The following is a 23,956-nucleotide window of genomic DNA, read 5'->3' as shown; positions in this document are numbered from 1 at the left end:
TAACTTCAATAAGCTAAACGGGTTGTAATAAACTTAGCCTTGCAACTCCAACCCGTCAATAAGAGTCTCGTCTTTGCTCGTCAAGCACTTTCTCAAACTGCCCATCAAAAATCCAGAACGGACGAACATCAGAACGAGTGAATTAGATGAAGAAACTGAATTAGATCAAAGCGAGCTTCCCGTGTTAGTTCTGAGTAAGGTGAAGACTAAAGAGAGAAATCACTAGACTGCTCATACATATGTAATGTCTTATTACACGCGTTAGCATCTTCTGTCAATCCAGAGGATGCTAACTGGGAAGTCAAGAAGAAATAAGAGCACAACCTGGGAAATAGAAGGAAAGAGAAAGTACAAGCAAACGGGACAAGGCGAGTGTTCTCTATTCTCCAACTCATAGGCGCGAACGGGGGTTCGGACATTGCCTTCTGTACTTGTGAAGCCAAAAAGGGCCGTTGTGGTTGGCTAGCTTATCGCACCCGTCAACTACTAGATGACAATCTTCAAAAGCTACCCGAGATAGAGAAGGCAAACTCGGTAATGATCTGCAGAATCTGATTTCCATGGCCCTCAACTTCTTCAAATTCAAGAGATTAGGCAACCTTACCAGGGAACAGCACTGCTCGATCCTTATAGCTTCCAGTGATTCCAGTTCGACGAGATCTTGGATCTCAACTAGCTTCGGGCAGTTCAACAAGCACAGCACTCTGAGTTTCTTCAAGCCTGACAGACAGGACAACCGCCCAAGAAAAGCGCAGTTCGACACCGTCAGTTCCCTCAGATTCTCCAATTGTCCAAACCGATTGAGTGGAATTTCCATCAGCCACGATTTACATAGCTCCAAACTTGACAAATATTTCAAGTCAGAATGGGGAGATAATTCTGCCAATGAGTTGAAGTTTATAAGCTTCAACACGGACAGCGTGGGAGGAAGCGGCTGAGTGAGTGATTGTAGTTCAAAACAAGACAGAACCAATTGCTCCAGGCCAGGAAGCGAAGCTAACTCCACCGGTGGTGCAGTGATGCTTTTATGAACCAGTTTCAGCGTCTCCAGTCTAGACAACCTCCCAACCCACTTCAGGTTTGGAGTTTGGACACAATCGGCATCCCATGGGCTAGAAAGAGATTCATCACAGCAGTCAGATACAATTAGGTTGACTAAACCGGTCAGGTTTGAGAGGTCCGGGACTGTCTTTAGCGAGCGAGACTCGACATACAGGTTAATCAAACTGGGGGGAAGCTCCGGGATTTGTCTAAGCTCATGGCAACCTTTCAAATTGAGTTCCTGGAGATGAGAAAGCTGGTTGATTGTTGTGGGCACAGATCGAACGCGAGTGTCGGATAAGTTCAGGATTTTCAGAAAGGAGAGACTCCCCATTCCACGAGGAATATCTCCCTCCAACTTCAAGCATTTTTCAGCATGAAATTCTTGAAGCTTCTCCATCATGCGTATAGTCACTGGGATCTTGCTTATCCCACTATGATCTACCCTTATCACCTTCAAATTGCTCAGGAATCCAATCGACTCAGGTAGTTCTGTTACTTTGGCATAAGACAGATCCAACTCAACTAGTGATTCCAATCCCCCAATTGAGTCTGGAAGCTTTCTTAGCTCATAACATCTGGACAAACACAAGATTTTAAGATCCTTTAGCTCTCCAATTGTGTGTGGAAGTTCGCTAATGCCGACACTTTCCATCTCTAGCCTTGTCAAAGACTGCAGATTACCGAGTGAGGGGGGAAGATACGAACCAACAGGACCAAGTACTGTCCCTCTAATTATCAGCTCCTTCAAAGCCTTCAGACAAGCGACTTCTTCGGGCAACTCTCTCAGAGATTTGCACCCATCAATTTCCAAGTAATTTAATTGCACTAGCTTACCAATCGATTCATCGAGTTCAACCAAGCTTTGGCAATTTTGTACAATCAATCTTTCCAAGCTCGAGAGGGCAGAGAGGAAGGGCAATCTAGTTAAGCGGCTGCATTCTTCAAGTTTCAGTACTTTCAACTTTGATGATTTCTGTTGGTCACAAGAATATCAGAAGGGGAATGAGCAATTGCAGGCATTTTTCGATAAAACAGTAAGAATAGACGTAGATGCGTGTGCAACTTTTCATACCGTGATTTGGTGCCATCCAGGCCAATCATCTCCAAGTTCACTATAAGAAATCTTGAGAACGACTAGATTGCTCGGAAAGAAATTGGTCGCATCAAAGTCTGCAGGACAACGATCCCAACATAGCCATCTCAATTCTCTGAAAACATTCTTATAATCTCCAGTGAACTTCACCGCGTCGACATGAAGTGACCTTAGCTTTGGGAGAGCAGCAAATTCCTGACTTGAAAGCGTCTGTACCTCAGGGAATTGTAACCTAAGTGATTCAACAGTGCTCATTCGCTGGTAGTCAATCTACAAAAAGATAACAACCATCAGTGAACTTTAACATCAGACGCAGAAATTCCTGTCAACTTTTTTACCAAGGAATTTGCAGTTTTACTATGTATCAGTAACTTAACCATACCGGTTCACGAAGTATGCGAAGGCATTCATTGGAATCCCACAACCTGCTTTGACTTCCTGCATTCAGATAATTCTCCTCTCGGACAATTTCCCTTCCGAGATCTCTGATTAGGTCATGCATCTGAAGACGACCGTGATGGTCTATCTTCAACAGAGACCACTTCATCAGAGCAGCAAGTCCGCTTTCAGGGAAGAGACCCAAATCTTTCCACACATATGCTGCGGCTGTGCTCTCTATGCCGTTGAAAAAAGCATGCAATGTCTAAGAAAATCTGCTTTTCCTCAAAGCTTAATGCCTCATAACTTATCCTAAAATTCTCTTGGACTCTTCTATGAGGCACTTTTGTTGCACGCTCCAATGTTTCTGCCCATATCTTGAGGCTTTTGCCACGGAGGAAAGAACCTAAACCTTCAAGAGCCAAAGGATTTCCTCCGGTAGTGGCCACTATTTCACTGGAAATAGTTTCAAGATCATCTGGAGGTAGGGTTTCTCCAAAGGCATGCTTGCTGAAAAGTTGAAGAGCATGCCAAGGATTCATCCCCGTCATCTCATAAGCATAATAATTTTTAGGAAGAAATGGGAAATCATCCTGTTGTCCCAGTACTTCTCTCGCCAGGAGACCGAGATTCCTAGTTGTGACAATAATCCTGCTTCCTGGGCCAAGCCAGTCACCATTCCCCGTCAGTTCCATGAGCTGCTCTATCTTATACACATTATCGAGAACAATGAGAACATTCTTGTTGCGAAGTCTTTCTCGTAAAATGTTGACACCGCCGTCGGCATCATGGAAATCTGGGTACCTCTTCAGGATATCGGACAACAGACGTTTCTGCAACATCGCGATATCATTGTCTCGGATGTCTGAAAGGAAGCTGCAACAGTCAAAGAGAGGAAATATCTCGTTGAAAACCGCCTTGGCAAGAGTTGTCTTGCCGATTCCTCCCATCCCGTGCACAACAACGAATCGTATGTCCTTGGAGCCACAGTCCAACATCTGCATCACGTCTCTGACTCGATCATCAATTCCGACTAAGTGATCGGGAAGAACCTTTTGTCTCTTCTTCAGCTTAATTAAAAGCTCTTGAACAAGAGCTTTAATAAGTTTACCAAGCCTGACACGCATAATAAAATCATCATCTCAGAAGAAAAGAGGAGTGACTATGGCAATAATATACAAGCATATCAACCTAGAAATCTTCTACAGCATCTCCTCTCTCTCTCTCTCTCTCTCTCTCTCTTGCGCGCGCGGGGTGATCCCTCAGAGGATTTCTTGTAGCCTTCACATACTCTTAAGGGAAAAGAATTTAACCAAGTGAATTCGTGTTCTTGATTATCAGCAAAATGCATTGTGTTGTCTCGATGAATACTTTTAGTGTTTGAATCTCAGAAATAGCACAAAAAAGCAACCCAGGCTGAGACTACCTCAAAGTTCATTTCTAATCAAGCACATTGGTCCAAAAACACAGAAGAAGCTTTAAAATGTCTCCTCCAAACATTTAGGTATTTGTTACTTACCCCGCGTCTCGTGCGTCCCATCCACTGAGATCTGCGACCTCCCTTAGAGCCTCCTTCCACTCTCGCACCGTCTCTTCGCCGTAGCGCCGCTCGTGCTTGAGCAGGGCCTCGCTGTACGACCCCGTCCTGAGCCTCACGTCTGAAGGACTCACGCCGTAGAATAGGGGCACGATTTCGTGTCCCGCGGATTCGCTCCGGCACTTCACCATGTGCGCGAGCTCCTGGAGGCACCACGAGCTGGATGCGTAGCCTTCCGAGAAGATCGGCATGTGGATCCTCGAGTCGTTGATCGCGTGCACGAGCTCCGGTCCAATACTCTCGCCTACGGTAAGCTCTTCAGTGTCCCTGTAGACGCTTATTCCGGCGTCGACTAAGCTTTCGTAGAGGACATCCGCGACGGTGCGGCGAGTGTCGGGCCCTCGGAAGCTCAAGAACACGTCGTACTTGTAGCCCGACGTCGGCGCGACGTGGGCGGAAATCTTTGCTATTCGCATCTGCGGTCGGCTTCGGTCGGACGGCATTGTGAACGAGGAAGGAGAAGAAGAGGAGCAGATGAAACAGGAAAGGAAAGAAGAAGGGCAAGTTTCTCTTGCAGTAGTTCGGGGAAAAAACGAAGAACGAAGGTGAAATTGTCTGAAATCGAATAGAAGCGAGTTCCACTCATACATAGCCAACGGACGCGTTTTCGACGAAGTTTCGTTCCACGCGGAAAGGAACGCGTTTTCCAACGGACGCGTTTTCTCTACTTTTGGCCAATCGTGATCACAATCGCGTGTCATTGAGCTAAATATCCAATGCTCTGGGTTTTTTTTCCCGTTCTTCGTACAAATTTAGAACTGATCACTGTGTGTGCTCGTTAAAATAGCTGAGTGAAATGCGTGAAGCTGTTTTTGGACCTTATGTCAAATTCGAACTTGATGAATTGCAATAAACTGTTATGGTCGTGTAGCTAAGAGGTGCTCCAACTAGTACCTCAGCCTGACAAAGCAAATATGAGTCGCAAGAATCTTGAGATAAATGTGGTCATATGTCTTGAAAATTCTGAGGATGATATTTTGATGTGCAGTGGCCAGTTCTATAGACCCATCCGGGAATAGAACCGGACTGGTTCCACAAATTGAGAACTCGAAAGCACCCATTGGTTTCATGAATCCGCTCGAAATTGGACCAACGGTCTGGTCCTATACGATTTCTAGATGGGTTCACGGACCCCAGATTTTGAAACCCGTCCTTCGTGGGCAGCTCCCAATTGCAGGGATAGGAACCAATCACCCCTATTTTTTATGTCCAATTTTTTTTAACAATATTGGGAATTCAATTCTTGCTATTTTTCTTTTTCTTTTTCTTTTTTTTTTCCTAAATTCAGAAATAAGATTAATAGTTTGATTCTAATTAAAATTCTCCGGGCCTAATTTATCCTTGAATGCTGTTGCACCCAAATGATGAGACAAATGGTATGATTTTTTACTGTGCGACATTCTCAAAATCTTATGGGAACAATTAGACGTATCACGTCCCTTGTAATCATTCAATTTAACCAAAAGGAAGAATGTACAAGTAGTATGTAACTATAACACATGAGATGATCACTATCGAGAGGTCTAATGGTGAATGGGCCAACTGTCTTTGGATAAACTTCTATACGACCACGTGCTGTGTTGCTTGGCTACGAGCGTACCTTGTGTGGAGAGAAGTCCCAACTCTTATAACACCATGCTATCTAATTTCTCAAATGCCTTGCGATCGCTACCCATGGTTTTTCGGGCACCATTTGCCCCTGGCCGCACCGTATTTACCAATATCGGGAATCTAGGAGGCGTTGGAACTCCTCGAGATCACCGAAGACTTATCCGATGACCGTACAATAGGTTCATGACTAAATTGATACAATTAAAATATTTAGAACTTGATTGGCCACTTTATAATAGGTTTGAGATTTTTGGACAATTTTTCCCGACGAGCATAATGCATAATAAGTTTACGTTTTTTTGCAAAACTTTATGTGAACTTATTTTTCTCCTCATCTGCTCTCCCAGTTTGTGAATGTATGTACTGTAGAATAAGTTGGTGGGTTTTTCTTAGACATTTCTAATCTTACTCAATGGAACATTAGCTCGGTGAGGGAGTGATCGCCTCGCTGCGCTTTGGCTCCAGCCAAAGTTTCGCTCCGCGCTGGAACGCACGCGTTGCTTCGCGACATGGAAGTCATTTGAATAAAGTTGAAAAGTCAACGGAGTGTGTACAGAACAGGTGGAGCGATGTCATTGGATCCGGTAACACTTACTCGATCAACTGTCTAGATTATTCAATTAATCACGTCAGATTGGAAAAACCAAAGGGCAAATACCATAAATTAAAAGAATGCCTTAAATTACGGTCTATTATGACACAAACATGTGAAACCTTTTTTTGTGTTACTAAAAATCTTAAATTTTCCCATTGCGAATACAAATATGGGCAACTTTTTTTGCGTCCCAATAAAATCCAAACTTGTTCCGGTGTGACTAACTATATACCCTAAAGTATAGTTCCAGTTGGGGTATATTTGTCACGCCGATATAAGTTTAGAGTTTTTTATGAAATAAAAATGTTTGGGCATTCGTATCACAATTGGCAAGTTTAGGAAATTTAATGGGGTCTATTCATGTCAAAGTGGTCATAGTTTTTCCATAGTTTTTGTATTTTACTTTCTTCTTTATATTAAAGCTATTATTTCTTCCATAAGAAATCTAACTTGAATCAACTAAGTAGAACATGATATAGAAAAACCAATTCACATATAAATGATTTTGATTACTTTTTTTAGTGTGAGATTTGAATTCGGTACTTTCTGTCATAATAGCATATGAGATTTTGTGTGTCTAGCTATTTTAAAAATTCAAGGTTTTAGATGAATGCGGTTTAATATACTATGATTATGTCATCTAGAATATCTTTTAACTTCTAAGAGTAATTCCATGAAAAATCCTCGTATAATATTGATAAATAAAGGGCAACAAAATCATAGTTCAAAAGTACATTAAATCTACAATTTCCTAACAAGTAATGCTTTCTTACGAACACTTCGCTCAATTGCTTTCTTGATCACCTCCGGGTCCACGTCTCCCCTGACCTCCACCAATTGCTCCTCTGTGTTCATGTCCACGTACTCCACTCCTGCTCTTTCAATTAAATTTCACCAATCAATACTAAGAAAACACACCCAAAACGAAATCAATTATGAACTAATTACTCAATTCTTGAGAGCTATGAGCATCACACAACTAAATTAGGGCGCAAGTTTACAGAATTTACCCAATTAGTGAGTCACATACATACACACACATATATATGTTTGTACACGAATGTGCTATATTGATTATGGTTGTCGGTTCCACTCTGCGGTGGTGGAGGGTGAAACTTCGACCCATGGCCGGTGCTACTCGAGCGGCGCATTTGTGCGGGTTCGGTTCAGATAAGCTAGAGGTAGTAGTGAAATGCGTTACCTCGTATCTTGTCCAGTGTCTTCCAAATCTTGTCTCGGCATCCGCGACAGCAATTGATACTCACGAGGAAAATGTGAGACTACATCGACGTGCTCAAACACAATAAGATGATTTCACTCACGTAAAAGTTTACATTAGAAGTAGCGATTCAAAGCGTTACCAAAATCTGACCCCTTAAAAAAAAAAAAAAAAGCATTACCGAAGACATTGGAACTGGGTGAAGATCCTCGTAGACCTTAAGCAAGAAGGTGAAGCTCGAACGCAGATGGCTGTGAAGAGGGCCAAGTCTGAACTGCAGTGGATCTAGAATGAAGCAACATATATATACATATATCCATATACATACACAATTTATTTATATATATCAAACTGATGCAGAATATTCCATTTACTAATGGAAATAAGTCTCGACGAGGGAAGGAAATATTGCAGATATAAAAGTTGTTCATTGATTTCTTGATTTATCCTAGAAATTGTATTTCAATTGGAATTACTGTAGAATGTTTGGTTTTTCATGGGAGCGATTTCATCAATCCAACAAGTCGACAATTTGGAATTTTTTTTTTTGGTCGACGACAATTTGGATTTGAGTTTCCATAAAAAGTTTCCTCCGATTGTCAGAAGTTATTTCCCTTTCTTTTTTTCTTTTTTTTTTTGTAGAATTAATACCACGTAAAATTCTAAACTGGTACACCTGTGATAAATTTTTTCCCAACTATGTCTTTGACCGCGAAAAATCATAATCTGGTACAACCGTAACAAATTTACTCCAAACTATTTTTTTGATAATCAGAAACCCTAAACTGGTACACCTGTGATAAATTTACCCTCAATTAAATTGGGTTAATATCACGAAAAATCCTAAATTGACATATATGTGACAAACATAGGGTAAAAATCCAAAATTGGTACACCCGTTAACCGCCATGTATCATCCAACTCAGCAATTTAACGATTAGATGTAATGAAAACTAACGTCGAGTAAATTTATCACGTATATATCGGTTTGGGGTAAATTTGTCACAAATATACCGATTGAGGATTTTTTATGGTCAAAAAAATAATTTGGGGTAAATTTGTCATAGATATACCAGTTTGGGATTTTCCGTGATATTAACCCTTTTTCCTATTATTTCAGCCCAAGCTTCATTTGCTTTCATTTTATATTTTTATTTTGGCTTTCTCATGCATGGCAAGGTTAATTCGATCACAAATCTATCAATTCGACGGATTTAGTCATAAACTTTTTTATATTAGTACCAAGGTTGGAAACTTGAAACCGATCATGCCGGACCTCCAACGTTGACATGGAATTTTTTTAAATAATTTTTTAAATTTATTGTAATTTTTTCTTACTTTTTTATTCCTTTCGCCCTGTTCTTATCGATGGCTGCCGCGGGCGGCAGTCGGCCTCGCCGGGCCAAGGGTGAGTGCCGGCGAGGTTCGAGTGGTAGTGAGGCACACCTCCTGGTGCCACATAAGATGGCGAGGCTCGTCCAACTAAAGTCACCAACATCTATCACCATTGCGTCTATATTATTCTTGATAGGGAAAATGCCATAAAAAAAAAAATCTTAAGTTATACTCTGCGGCAACATATGCCAGCCCTTTTTTTTCCTTTGTCGCCAGGACCCAAACTTGTACCAAAAACTCGTATCAGTTACCGATTGGCAATTTTATTAGATGGAAACGAAAACATGGTACAACATAAAAATTCCAAATTTTACTGGGAACTAAAATCCTAAACGACCGATTCCTACCAACTGTATCGGCTCTTATTCCTGTTCGTCTTCCTCCCGCCATTTTGTATCATCACTCAACGAGCACCGCCCTTTTCCGGAGATGCTTATGAATCGCTCTGCCTTGATCACCTCCGGATCCACGTCCCCTCCGACCTCGACCAACTGCTCGTCTACGTTCATGCCCACGTTGCTCACTCCTGCTTTCATTCGAACAAAGTTTCTTCTTCATCATTGCAAAATCACAGGAGTTGTCAAGAAAAAAACAGGCACCCCTCCCCCAAAACGACAGGGATTATTTCAAAAAGTAATTGAGAGCTGAGAGCGTATTACATGTACGTGACTCGTGAGGCGGGGTTCGGTCCGAGTACGATGAACGTGTAGGAAGTATGCTTACCTTTTATCTTGTATAGTATCTTCACGAGCTTCCGCCGGCATCCGTCGCAGCAACCGATGCTCACTTGGAAAACGCGCTGCATGCACCGACATTGTTCGATTATTATATCAGAGCTTTTGAATTAAAGTTGGGGGAATCAAAGGATTACCGCCGACATGGGAATCGGGTGCAGATCCTCGTGAAATCCTAGGTAAGGAAGTGAAGCTCCAAGAGTGATGGCTTTGGAGATGGACAAGTCCAAACCTAGCGCGCTCTATGTATATATATAATGGAAATGAATGTTGAGAAGGAAAGGAAATCTTGTGGATTTAAAAATTCCCGCTGATTCCTCCTGATTTATGGATTCAACGAGTCAACGAATTTGGATTTGACTTTCCATTTGCTGTTCTTCTCAAGGATCTCGATGTAATGTCTCGAGTTCTCGACATTACCTTGTATTAAGACATGGTTTCACCGATAGTTAAGGGAACGAGCTTTGTAATAAATCAACGATATTCGTTTTCGATTGAGTGGAAGTTTCCACCGATCATGGCAAGTTGTTTTCCTTTTCCTTTTTCTTTTTTTAAGTTTGTTGCCCGAGTTCCATATTCTTTCCTTTTTTTTGGTTTTTTTGCACTGCGCTAGTATTAATCTTGATAGGAAAAATACCATTAAGGATGCGTTTAGTCATCGGGATTTCTAATCGGGATAGAATTGGATAAGATATGATAAGAAATTTAGGGATTTGGTCATATCTTATCCATTGTTTGGTGAACTGCAGATTTAAAGTTGGATATTCTCATATCCTATCATATCCTGCATTTGGTAGAAATTGTATATCAATATAAAGGACATATACGCCCCTACGTGATGCTCATGAAATATTCCAATCTTATTACTATAAAAATAACGTTCTCATACACAAAAAAAACTTGAAAATATGCACATTTTATTAGATTTTCAAACTTCTTTGCAAAAGTAAATAAATAAAATGAAAATAGAAACAAATGAGACAAGAAAGTTGTCATCATTCTAAAAGTTAGCTTTTATATGACGGATAAGAGAAATTCTATCCGACCTTATCCTACCCCCTTCCCTCATATTTTTTTATCCGGGTTATATCCCCTCTATATCCGATATTATACTATCCGAGACACCTACCAAACATAGGATAGGATAAAACATATCATATCCCGAGTTTTATACGGACGATCAAACGCAGCCTAAGAGTTTCAAAAGTTATGCTTGTTATAACACCAATATCTCAAAAAGAATTCGTTATAAAAAAATCCCAAACTCGTATTAGTATGACAAAATCATTTGTCCGCTAGAAAAAGTCCTAAATTTCAAACTTTTTTTTTTATAACTGAGATTTCCCACGTGGAATGGACTATTCCTCGGGATGGTGGAAGTTTTTGCCAATACCACTAGGTAAGTCTCCCAAGACGTGGCCGCTAAGAGTCGAACTTGGGACCTCATCAATTTAATTGTCTAAGGCTCGGGTGTCTTACCAATTTATCCGACGCCTCATTGGTTCAAACTTTTCTTTTTGATGTGACCTATACCCCAAATTTATATCCGCGAGTTTGTAGCATTACCACCAAAGGATTTTGATGACCAAAAAAAAAAAAAGAACTTGAGATGTTCGTTTCACGTGGGTGTGATTTAAGATTTTTCATGACACGATAAAAAAATTTCGGGATATTGGTATTACGGTGAGCATAGATTATGATTTTTGGTGGTATTCATCTTCCTCGATAGCATGGCACAAACAAATGAATTGTCACATAGTTGAAGAAGGATCTCGAAATGAAGTATTAATACGAGTAGCATTACTACAACATCAGGTCCATTTTGCTCTCTCCATTCGACTTTCACTAATTAAGCCATATTCCACTCGACATCGCAAGTTAATTAGTCGGTAGTTAAGTATTTTGATTTAGAGTGTGTGTAATAAATGAAATCCTTGTCAGAATCGTTGCCACAGAAATGAAATAAATTTTTTTAGGACGTACTTGTTTTGTAAAAAATAATAATATGAAAAATAATTTTTTAAAATTAGTCGTTTGTATCGCTTACAAAAAAAAAATCAGCTATTTGCCAAGATGTTAAATAAAAATTATTCTAGTTAATTAATTATTTTTTATTAGCTAATTACTTTCAATAATAATTTTAAAAAGTATTTTTCAAATCATTTATTTTCGTGAAACAAACGGGGTAATTTCGCCAGCTTGATGGCTTAATGCCCAAAAAAAAAAAATCTCAACTTTTACTTTTGTCCCAATTCTACCGGTCTAATGCAAAAAAAATGAGAGTTAAGATCATTTATCCAAATAATCAAATCTTCACGTCTAGCCGTTCTCTGGGTTGTTGATTCAAACAAATAAGTTGAGATTTTTTTTCATGTCAATTTTGCTCACGTGTAATTCATTAACGTCATGAAAATACCATGCAAGATTAACTAATCATGATTATGGACGAAATGCTAATAGTGGTAGAATACAGACAAAAGAAAAAGTTGAAAATTTTTTATGAAACAAAAAAAAGGTTTTTGATATAATTGGTACAAATGCTAAAGTTATAGTTTTTTTTTAGATATTAGGTCGGTAAATTGGGATAAAAGTAAAAATTTAGATTTTTTCATGAGACGATTTTTTTTTTTGGAATATAATTAGGAAAGACGTTAAAATGGGAGTTTTTTTTTTTTTTTTGGGCATTGGGCTCTAATTTGATAAACTTCCCGTTGTTCACGTGTTAACCACATGTTGCACGGCAAATTTGCCGTCCACGTTGTCAGCCGTCAAATTATCGAGATTTAATCTCATCCGTTGATTGGCATGGTAATGTCAGCCGTCGGATAAAACTCTTACGTCTCAGTTGTGTACAAGCCCAGGACACTCTTGACAGACCGACGCTGTTCTTTATTTCTCCGTGTGAGCAAGAAGAGAAGCAACAGAGTTTCCATTACCAACAGTTCCAACTCACGTGGAAGCTTCTCACTGTCTCTCCATCGCAGAAGAAGAAGAAGAAGAAGAAAGCCATGTCAGAAGCCATGTCAGAGACTCTGACACTGAGCTCCACGAGTGTCGGAATTGGATGTGTCGCAGAGATCGGAGGCTTGAAAGCTTACATCACCGGCCCCCCTGATTCCAAGCTCGCCGTCGTCCTCGTCTCCCACGTTTTCGGTACAATTTCCTTTCATGGTTTCTCGCTCGTTGCAAAATTTTCTCTCCATTTTCGAAGCAGCCTTTGTCTTTGTGGTTGTTCCGGCTCTATCGTTAGATAAAAATCTGTTTTTCTTTTTGGGTTTGGGGGAGGGGGGGGAGGAGCATTCCTACTGGATTGCTTCAAGCAGAATCTGGAACTTCTTTTGGGTCTCAGTACTATCACGCATTTGCATGAAGTTTGTTAATTTGTTGCTAGAAAACTTGAGCTAAGCATGTGTTGCAGAAAGCCAGATTTCTTGTGCCGTTGGTCATGAGTGTGTGAGTGGAGAAGAAAGGGAAAAAAGCACGATTATTTCATCCTTTGCCCTCACTCTACTCCGTTAAATGTTCTCTGCTCCGGCCAGTCAAGGATCATGTTCCACTTTTAGTGGAGTTTGAGGGTATATTTCTCTGGCTTGATTCTGATATAACTCTATCTGTGTTTACTTTTATGCAGGTTATGAAGCACCAAAGCTGAGGTAAGCTGTCATCCAATCCCATTCCACTGGCTGTAATTAGAGAACAATCCCTCTCCATAACTCCAGTTGATGAGCTTAGTCTTGAGTCATGACTAGCATGTTTGTTCTTGTCCATGTCTGCACTTATCCAGCTACGTTAGCTGAAAGCAACTTTGCTCGTGTTAGATTTCATTTCCGTTGTTTTTGATTCTCAGGCAACGTTATCATATCGATTTATTGTAATATTCTTGGACGAGGAAGGAGTGCATGTATGCATTCGTGGATCACGTCGACTGATATGGCACTAATTGACAGAGTGATCGGACTGGGCCGACTTTATTGATGACTGAGTTATTGAAATATTTGTGAACCTAAAACAGATATTGTGCGAATGAACTACATATTTTAATTTAAGACTCAAAATCTGCTTTTACCTTTATTTCAGTGATGAGTTCCCTAGAGAAAAGGTTTACATGTAACATTTTCATCGGTACTACGTTTCTGTGCAAGAAACTGCCCCCATTTATTAATATACAGATTCCTAGTGTACAAGTTTGAGCAAAGCAAACAGACTTAATCACACCATTCCTTATAAGTTCTATAATGAGCAACTCAATCAACTTCATGAAGAAGCTATTTTTTTTTATTGTTCATGACCTCACTGAATAGCATGTGGTTAATTCTGCTTGACTCCGATCAGTTGACATCTTGACTCCTCTTGTATTTGTTATCTGCTGATATCTAAAGGGTGTGCCACTATTTCATGAAATTGCTTCTTCTTCTGAGATTCTTTTACTCGAGATGTTATGATTGTTTTCTGAGTTCAGAGTTTGTCCTGACAATATCATTTTGTTATGTGCAGTTTTCAGGATTTTCCCATTGATAGATCTGTGTCATAACCGAATTCCTTGACCTTTTTGCCCCTCGCGTGAAATTTTAAGCCTCAAATTGGCATTGATTGAAGATCGATATCCAATCCGATATGATACTGTTGTAATTCGACCTTCTAGTCGAAGTTGTTTGATTAAACATCGCCATCATAGATTTGGTCTGTATGTACTTATTATAGTCTTTCATTTGCATATTTACTTGATTGAGTGTTTACAACATTGTAGTTTGAAAAATTGCTTGTTAATTGCTTTTCCTATCTCGCTAGATTAAGGATAAATAGGTAATTGCACGAAATGATATAAAAACATTATACATGATCATTTAATACTTGATTAGATGCTTGATAAGCTTATAATGATATTCGGAAATGTGTGGTCACCTTTGGAAATATTGACGGGCTAGGTATCGAAAGGGCGCTAATTATCTAGTTAGCATAAACAAATTATTGAACCTAGAAGTTTTGGTTACGTAGGAATCGAAGTTCTATGGTCCTCGACTTTTTCAACTCCAAGAGATTAGGCAACCTTACTAGGGAACCGCACTGGCCAATCCTTATGCTTTCCAGAGAATCCAGTGCGTTGAGACCTTGGATCTCAACCAGCCTTGGGCAGCTCAACAAGCACAACACTTTGAGCTTCTTCAAGCCCGACAAAAAGGACAACCGCACCGCAAATACACATCTCGACATGACCAGTTCCCTCAGATTCTCCCCACTGTCCAAATCGACGGACCGGAATTTCTATGAGCCATGATTTGTGGCTTTAAGTGCCAAACTTTTTTGAAAAATGATCACTTTATGATTAAAACTTTGAAAACGATCACTTAAATGTTAAGTTTTTTTTTTAAACGATCACTTAAAGTACGAAATATTTTGAAAAACACTCACTTTAGTGTCAACTCTGGCGAGTTACGTCAATTCAAATATTAATAAAAAAAATAACCCCTCTCAAATTTCCAGCGAGACACGTCGGTTCAAATCAGAGTTGACACCGAACCGATTATTTTAAAAAAAAGTTGGCACTTAAGTGATCGTTTTTAAAAAAAATTACATTTAAGTGAGCATCGTGCATAAATTTTGGCACTTTTAGTATACTTTAGCCCATGATTTACCTAGCTCTAAAGTTGACAAGTCTCGAGTGAGAATGGTGAGAATAAAATTCTTCCAAGACCATCTTTTTCATCCTTAGCAGCACAGCAAGAACCGGATGAATGAGGGGTTCCAGGTCCAAACTAGACAGAACTAGTCGGCCCAGGCCAGAAAGTGAAGCTAAGTCAGTCGGGGGTGCAACGACGCTTCCGTGAACAGGTTTCCGTGTCTCCAGTCGAGAAAACTTCCCAACCAACTTCAGGTTTGGAGTTCGGATAGAACCGGTGTCCAATGGGTTAGAAAGAGATTCCTCAAAGTAGTTAAATACGATTAGATTGACTAAATTGGTCAGGGTTTAGAGGTTTGGGACTGTCTTTAGTGAGCGAGACTTGACATACAGGTTCATCAAGCTGGCGGGAAGCTCTGGGATTCGTCTAAGCTCATCGCAACCTTCCAAATGAAGTTCCTCGAGATGAGAAAGCTGGTTGATTGTTGTTGGCAGAGATTGAATGCGAGTGTGAGATAAGTTCAGGATTTTCAGAGAGGACAGAGTCCCAATTTCACTAGGAATATCCCCCTCCAAATACGCGCATTTTTTCGGCATGGAATTCTTCAAGCTTCTCCACCATGCCAATAGTCTGCGGGATCTTGCCTATCGTACTGTGATCTATCCTTATCACTTTCAACTTCCGCAGGTTTCCAATCCAATCAGGTAATTCTGTGACTTTTGTATAAGACAGATCCAACTCAAGTATTGATTCCAGTCCCAATTGAGTCTGGAATCTTTCTTAGCTCATAAAACCTGGACAAACACAGGCGTTCAAGATCCTTTAGCTCTCCAATTGAGCGTGGAAGTTTGCTAATCCCCACGCTTTCCATCTTTGGGATTTCCGAAGACGGCAGATTACCGATCGAGTGGGGGAGACACGAACCATCAGGACCAAGTATTGTACCTCTCACAATCAGCTCTTTCAAAGCCTTTAGACAACCAACTTATACAGGAAACTCTCTCAGAGCTTTGCACGCTTCGATTTCCAGGTAATTCAGGTGCACTAGCTTGCCAATTGATTCATCAATTTCAACAAAGCTTTGGCAATTTCGTATAGTCAATGTTTCCAATGTCGATAGGGCAGAGAGGTCTGGCAACCTAGGTAAGCGACTGCAGTCTCGAAGTTCCAGAAATTTCAACTTAGATGATTTCTGTTGGTCACCAGAAAATCAGAAGGGCAATGAGCAATTGCAGGCGTGTTCGACAAAAACAATAAGAATAGAAATAGATGCATGGGTAACTGATCATACCATGACTTGGTGCCATCCAGGCCAATCATCTCTAAGTTCACTATAAGAAATCTTGAGAACGACTAGATTGCAAATTGTGCACACAGAGGGCAGTGGACTCTTACTAAGACCAGAATTCTGTCAACATTTTACCAAGGAAATTACAGTCTTACTCGTATCAATGACCTTACGGTTCACGAAGTATGCAAAGGCATTCCTCGGATTCCCACAACCTGCTTCAACTTCCTGCATTCAGATAATTCTCCTCTCGGACGATTTCCCTTCCAAGATCTCTGATCAGGTCATGCATCCGAAGAATGCCGTGATGGTCCCTCTTCAACAGAGACATATCAGTGAGAGCAGCAAGTCCGCTTCAGGGAAAAGACCACAATCTTTCCACACAAATGTTGCGGCTGTGCTCTCTAAAAAAATCCGCTTTTCCTCAAAGCTTAATCCCTCATAACTTATCCTTAACTTCTCTTGGACTCTCCTATCGGGCACTTTTGTTACACTCTCCAATGTTTCTGCCCATATCCTGAGGCTTTTGCCACGGAGGAAAGAAGCTAAAGCTTCAAGAGCCAAAGGATTTCCTCCGGTAGTGGCCACTATTTCACTGGAAATAGTTTCGAGATCATCTGGACGTAGGGTTTCTCCGAAGGCATGCTTACTAAAAAGTTGAAGAGCATGGCAAGGATTCATTTCCATCATCTCATAAGCATAATAATCCTTAGCCAGAAGACTCACATCCCTAGTGGTAACAATAATCCTGCTTCCTGGGCCGAGCCAGTCACGAATCCCCGTTAGTTCCACAGGCTGCTATGCTCTCTGTTATCCACAGTGTCAAGAACGATGAGGATACTCTTGTTGCGAAATCTTTCTCGTATCATGTTGACACCGTCGTCGACATCATGGACATCCGTGGACCTCTTTAGGATATTGGATAACATCTGGTTCTGCAATCTTATGATGCCACCGGCTCGTGAGCTTTCTCGGATGTCTGGAAGGAAGCTGCAGCCATCAAACAGAGGAGCTATCTCATTGAAAATAAAAACTGCCTTGGCAAGGGTTGTCTGGCCGATGCCTCCCATCCCATGCGCGACAAGAAACCGTACGTCCAGGGAGCCACAGTCCAGCAACTGCATCAAGTCTTTGACTCGATCATAGATTCCAACTAAATAGTCGGGAAGAACCTTTTGTCTCTTCTTCAGCTTAATAGAAAGCTCTCGAACAAGATCTTTAATGAGTTTGCCAAGCCTGCCATGCACAAAAAAATCATCATCTTAGGAGAAAAGAGGAGAATTTATATCAGCAATATACGAGCATTTCTAGGAATCCTCTAGAACATACTTTCAATCCTTGTTTGGCTGGAAACGCTCCCTAACAGCATCTCTCTCTCAGGGAAATTCATGATGGCAGGGTGTAATGACCATTGAAGTTTCTTCTTTTACTTACGCTGTGTTTCGTGCGTCCCATCCTTTGAGATCTGCGACCTCCACTCTCAGACCTTCTCCTCATCGTAAAGCCGCTCGTGCTTGGACAGGGCCTGGCCGTACAACCCCGTCCCGAGTCTGACATCCGAAGGACTGACGCTGTAGAAGACAGGCACGATTTCTTGCCCTGCAGATTCTCTCCGGCGCTTAGCCATGCGCGCGAGCTCCTGGAGGCACCACGCGCTGGATGCATAGCCTTCCGAGAAGATCAGCACGTGGATCCTCGAGTTTTCAATCGCGCACTCAATCTCTGGTCCAATATTCCCGCTTATGGGAAGCTCTTCATCGTCTCTAAAGACGCTAATTCCAGCATCGACCAAGCTTACGCAAAGGTAATCCGCCAAACGTGCGGCGAGTGTTGGGCCTTCGGAAGCTCAAGAACACGTCGTACTTGTTGGCCGATGGCGGCGCCACGTGCGTGGACGCGGTTTGCATCTGTGATCGCCTTCGAGAAGATGACGTCGTGAACGAGGAAGATGAAGAAGAGCAGATGAAGCAGGGGAGAAAGAAGAAAAACAACAAACTTCACCCTTTGCGCAGTTGAGGAAGGTAGAAAATAGAAGGCAATAGTTTGAAATCGAAGAGAAGTTGGTTTATTCTCATGCATGGTTCTTCGCAAATATTTCTATGCAGAGCCCGGTGAACGATCGAGCACATGCGCTGCCTATGCTCAGGAGATTCGTCCCACCCGGAACGCAGCGACTCTTCAATCTCGATGATCAAAATATTATTGTTTTGTGACTCAAATTTAATGAGCCCAGTTCATTACATATAGACATTTCAATTGGGTGGATTGAATCGAATTTGGATTGAGTGATAAATGATTTGATCTATATTGACCTATTAATTTGTTTACGATTTATTTACGTGCAGTGCAAATTTTCTCAAGTCATACATGACCCGATTTATATTATTAAAACACTTCCATATTTAATCTAATCTAAAAAAAAACTTATTTCTTAAAAATTTTGGAAAAAGTTATATTACTTAAAAAATCTGATAATTTTACATTTTCTCAGTTTTAAAAAAAATTATCAGACCGACGAGGGCTGTGAAGCCCTTGCCCAGGCGGCCACTAGGCAAGGGCCACAACTCTCAACCGCGGGTTGAGAGGGCTTCGCAGACCTCTCGCCTATGACTGGTGAGGGTCGGCCGATGCCCCTACCGGCTTAGTAGGGAAAAAAGAAAAGTAAAAGAAAAAATAATAAATAAATAAACTGTTAAAGAGTTGTAAAACATATCTCATTCACCCAATTAATAACTTCAATAAGCTAAACGGGTTGTAATAAACTTAGCCTTGCAACTCCAACCCGTCAATAAGAGTCTCGTCTTTGCTCGTCAAGCACTTTCTCAAACTGCCCATCAAAAATCCAGAACGGACGAACATCAGAACGAGTGAATTAGATGAAGAAACTGAATTAGATCAAAGCGAGCTTCCCGTGTTAGTTCTGAGTAAGGTGAAGACTAAAGAGAGAAATCACTAGACTGCTCATACATATGTAATGTCTTATTACACGCGTTAGCATCTTCTGTCAATCCAGAGGATGCTAACTGGGAAGTCAAGAAGAAATAAGAGCACAACCTGGGAAATAGAAGGAAAGAGAAAGTACAAGCAAACGGGACAAGGCGAGTGTTCTCTATTCTCCAACTCATAGGCGCGAACGGGGGTTCGGACATTGCCTTCTGTACTTGTGAAGCCAAAAAGGGCCGTTGTGGTTGGCTAGCTTATCGCACCCGTCAACTACTAGATGACAATCTTCAAAAGCTACCCGAGATAGAGAAGGCAAACTCGGTAATGATCTGCAGAATCTGATTTCCATGGCCCTCAACTTCTTCAAATTCAAGAGATTAGGCAACCTTACCAGGGAACAGCACTGCTCGATCCTTATAGCTTCCAGTGATTCCAGTTCGACGAGATCTTGGATCTCAACTAGCTTCGGGCAGTTCAACAAGCACAGCACTCTGAGTTTCTTCAAGCCTGACAGACAGGACAACCGCCCAAGAAAAGCGCAGTTCGACACCGTCAGTTCCCTCAGATTCTCCAATTGTCCAAACCGATTGAGTGGAATTTCCATCAGCCACGATTTACATAGCTCCAAACTTGACAAATATTTCAAGTCAGAATGGGGAGATAATTCTGCCAATGAGTTGAAGTTTATAAGCTTCAACACGGACAGCGTGGGAGGAAGCGGCTGAGTGAGTGATTGTAGTTCAAAACAAGACAGAACCAATTGCTCCAGGCCAGGAAGCGAAGCTAACTCCACCGGTGGTGCAGTGATGCTTTTATGAACCAGTTTCAGCGTCTCCAGTCTAGACAACCTCCCAACCCACTTCAGGTTTGGAGTTTGGACACAATCGGCATCCCATGGGCTAGAAAGAGATTCATCACAGCAGTCAGATACAATTAGGTTGACTAAACCGGTCAGGTTTGAGAGGTCCGGGACTGTCTTTAGCGAGCGAGACTCGACATACAGGTTAATCAAACTGGGGGGAAGCTCCGGGATTTGTCTAAGCTCATGGCAACCTTTCAAATTGAGTTCCTGGAGATGAGAAAGCTGGTTGATTGTTGTGGGCACAGATCGAACGCGAGTGTCGGATAAGTTCAGGATTTTCAGAAAGGAGAGACTCCCCATTCCACGAGGAATATCTCCCTCCAACTTCAAGCATTTTTCAGCATGAAATTCTTGAAGCTTCTCCATCATGCGTATAGTCACTGGGATCTTGCTTATCCCACTATGATCTACCCTTATCACCTTCAAATTGCTCAGGAATCCAATCGACTCAGGTAGTTCTGTTACTTTGGCATAAGACAGATCCAACTCAACTAGTGATTCCAATCCCCCAATTGAGTCTGGAAGCTTTCTTAGCTCATAACATCTGGACAAACACAAGATTTTAAGATCCTTTAGCTCTCCAATTGTGTGTGGAAGTTCGCTAATGCCGACACTTTCCATCTCTAGCCTTGTCAAAGACTGCAGATTACCGAGTGAGGGGGAAGATACGAACCAACAGGACCAAGTACTGTCCCTCTAATTATCAGCTCCTTCAAAGCCTTCAGACAAGCGACTTCTTCGGGCAACTCTCTCAGAGATTTGCACCCATCAATTTCCAAGTAATTTAATTGCACTAGCTTACCAATCGATTCATCGAGTTCAACCAAGCTTTGGCAATTTTGTACAATCAATCTTTCCAAGCTCGAGAGGGCAGAGAGGAAGGGCAATCTAGTTAAGCGGCTGCATTCTTCAAGTTTCAGTACTTTCAACTTTGATGATTTCTGTTGGTCACAAGAATATCAGAAGGGGAATGAGCAATTGCAGGCATTTTTCGATAAAACAGTAAGAATAGACGTAGATGCGTGTGCAACTTTTCATACCGTGATTTGGTGCCATCCAGGCCAATCATCTCCAAGTTCACTATAAGAAATCTTGAGAACGACTAGATTGCTCGGAAAGAAATTGGTCGCATCAAAGTCTGCAGGACAACGATCCCAACATAGCCATCTCAATTCTCTGAAAACATTCTTATAATCTCCAGTGAACTTCACCGCGTCGACATGAAGTGACCTTAGCTTTGGGAGAGCAGCAAATTCCTGACTTGAAAGCGTCTGTACCTCAGGGAATTGTAACCTAAGTGATTCAACAGTGCTCATTCGCTGGTAGTCAATCTACAAAAAGATAACAACCATCAGTGAACTTTAACATCAGACGCAGAAATTCCTGTCAACTTTTTTACCAAGGAATTTGCAGTTTTACTATGTATCAGTAACTTAACCATACCGGTTCACGAAGTATGCGAAGGCATTCATTGGAATCCCACAACCTGCTTTGACTTCCTGCATTCAGATAATTCTCCTCTCGGACAATTTCCCTTCCGAGATCTCTGATTAGGTCATGCATCTGAAGACGACCGTGATGGTCTATCTTCAACAGAGACCACTTCATCAGAGCAGCAAGTCCGCTTTCAGGGAAGAGACCCAAATCTTTCCACACATATGCTGCGGCTGTGCTCTCTATGCCGTTGAAAAAGCATGCAATGTCTAAGAAAATCTGCTTTTCCTCAAAGCTTAATGCCTCATAACTTATCCTAAAATTCTCTTGGACTCTTCTATGAGGCACTTTTGTTGCACGCTCCAATGTTTCTGCCCATATCTTGAGGCTTTTGCCACGGAGGAAAGAACCTAAACCTTCAAGAGCCAAAGGATTTCCTCCGGTAGTGGCCACTATTTCACTGGAAATAGTTTCAAGATCATCTGGAGGTAGGGTTTCTCCAAAGGCATGCTTGCTGAAAAGTTGAAGAGCATGCCAAGGATTCATCCCCGTCATCTCATAAGCATAATAATTTTTAGGAAGAAATGGGAAATCATCCTGTTGTCCCAGTACTTCTCTCGCCAGGAGACCGAGATTCCTAGTTGTGACAATAATCCTGCTTCCTGGGCCAAGCCAGTCACCATTCCCCGTCAGTTCCATGAGCTGCTCTATCTTATACACATTATCGAGAACAATGAGAACATTCTTGTTGCGAAGTCTTTCTCGTAAAATGTTGACACCGCCGTCGGCATCATGGAAATCTGGGTACCTCTTCAGGATATCGGACAACAGACGTTTCTGCAACATCGCGATATCATTGTCTCGGATGTCTGAAAGGAAGCTGCAACAGTCAAAGAGAGGAAATATCTCGTTGAAAACCGCCTTGGCAAGAGTTGTCTTGCCGATTCCTCCCATCCCGTGCACAACAACGAATCGTATGTCCTTGGAGCCACAGTCCAACATCTGCATCACGTCTCTGACTCGATCATCAATTCCGACTAAGTGATCGGGAAGAACCTTTTGTCTCTTCTTCAGCTTAATTAAAAGCTCTTGAACAAGAGCTTTAATAAGTTTACCAAGCCTGACACGCATAATAAAATCATCATCTCAGAAGAAAAGAGGAGTGACTATGGCAATAATATACAAGCATATCAACCTAGAAATCTTCTACAGCATCTCCTCTCTCTCTCTCTCTCTCTCTCTCTCTCTTGCGCGCGCGCGGGGTGATCCCTCAGAGGATTTCTTGTAGCCTTCACATACTCTTAAGGGAAAAGAATTTAACCAAGTGAATTCGTGTTCTTGATTATCAGCAAAATGCATTGTGTTGTCTCGATGAATACTTTTAGTGTTTGAATCTCAGAAATAGCACAAAAAAAGCAACCCAGGCTGAGACTACCTCAAAGTTCATTTCTAATCAAGCACATTGGTCCAAAAACACAGAAGAAGCTTTAAAATGTCTCCTCCAAACATTTAGGTATTTGTTACTTACCCCGCGTCTCGTGCGTCCCATCCACTGAGATCTGCGACCTCCCTTAGAGCCTCCTTCCACTCTCGCACCGTCTCTTCGCCGTAGCGCCGCTCGTGCTTGAGCAGGGCCTCGCTGTACGACCCCGTCCTGAGCCTCACGTCTGAAGGACTCACGCCGTAGAATAGGGGCACGATTTCGTGTCCCGCGGATTCGCTCCGGCACTTCACCATGTGCGCGAGCTCCTGGAGGCACCACGAGCTGGATGCGTAGCCTTCCGAGAAGATCGGCATGTGGATCCTCGAGTCGTTGATCGCGTGCACGAGCTCCGGTCCAATACTCTCGCCTACGGTAAGCTCTTCAGTGTCCCTGTAGACGCTTATTCCGGCGTCGACTAAGCTTTCGTAGAGGACATCCGCGACGGTGCGGCGAGTGTCGGGCCCTCGGAAGCTCAAGAACACGTCGTACTTGTAGCCCGACGTCGGCGCGACGTGGGCGGAAATCTTTGCTATTCGCATCTGCGGTCGGCTTCGGTCGGACGGCATTGTGAACGAGGAAGGAGAAGAAGAGGAGCAGATGAAACAGGAAAGGAAAGAAGAAGGGCAAGTTTCTCTTGCAGTAGTTCGGGGAAAAAACGAAGA

At 41.8% G+C, this 23,956-nt stretch overlaps 3 protein-coding genes across 9 annotated transcripts in view; all 3 read right to left on the bottom strand.

Moving 5' to 3' along the window:
- Positions 1 to 4,651, bottom strand: part of LOC125315827 (disease resistance protein L6-like) — a 25,300-nt gene extending 20,649 nt beyond the window's left edge. For 3 of the 5 annotated variants that reach the window (XM_048281741.1, XM_048281740.1, XM_048281744.1), the window contains exon 1: positions 4,035 to 4,651. In XM_048281741.1, coding sequence (XP_048137698.1) covers positions 4,035 to 4,555 — 521 coding nt within the window. In that variant the 5' untranslated portion in view covers positions 4,556 to 4,651. The remainder of the gene's footprint in view (positions 1 to 4,034) is intronic. The other 2 variants (XM_048281742.1, XM_048281743.1) reach the window with 1 other exon arrangement.
- LOC115734055 (disease resistance protein RUN1-like) lies at positions 208 to 2,651 on the bottom strand. The gene is made up of 2 exons (XM_048281748.1): positions 2,117 to 2,651; positions 208 to 2,017 (listed from the first exon to the last, which is right to left on the bottom strand). The coding sequence occupies exons 1-2, from the start codon at positions 2,390 to 2,392 to the stop codon at positions 392 to 394; spliced, it is 1,902 nt and encodes a 633-aa protein (XP_048137705.1). The 5' UTR covers positions 2,393 to 2,651; the 3' UTR covers positions 208 to 391.
- LOC125315828 (disease resistance protein L6-like) lies at positions 1,664 to 23,956 on the bottom strand. 3 transcript variants are annotated; one of them, XM_048281747.1, is made up of 5 exons: positions 23,340 to 23,956; positions 21,821 to 22,931; positions 21,418 to 21,708; positions 16,230 to 16,476; positions 1,664 to 1,770 (listed from the first exon to the last, which is right to left on the bottom strand). In XM_048281747.1, the coding sequence occupies exons 1-4, from the start codon at positions 23,858 to 23,860 to the stop codon at positions 16,270 to 16,272; spliced, it is 2,130 nt and encodes a 709-aa protein (XP_048137704.1). In that variant the 5' UTR covers positions 23,861 to 23,956; the 3' UTR covers positions 1,664 to 1,770; positions 16,230 to 16,269. The 3 variants fall into 3 exon arrangements, with proteins under 3 accessions (XP_048137704.1, XP_048137703.1, XP_048137702.1); XM_048281746.1 differs by lacking the exon at positions 1,664 to 1,770 and having other exon boundaries at positions 16,141 to 16,476; XM_048281745.1 differs by lacking the exons at positions 1,664 to 1,770; positions 16,230 to 16,476 and adding an exon at positions 19,716 to 21,318.

Source organism: Rhodamnia argentea, chromosome 7 (genome assembly GCF_020921035.1).
Source record: "Rhodamnia argentea isolate NSW1041297 chromosome 7, ASM2092103v1, whole genome shotgun sequence".
NCBI classification, from domain to species: Eukaryota; Viridiplantae; Streptophyta; class Magnoliopsida; order Myrtales; family Myrtaceae; genus Rhodamnia; species Rhodamnia argentea.
Note: the sequence above shows the minus strand (reverse complement) of the source record. Positions and strands in the feature narration are given on the sequence as shown.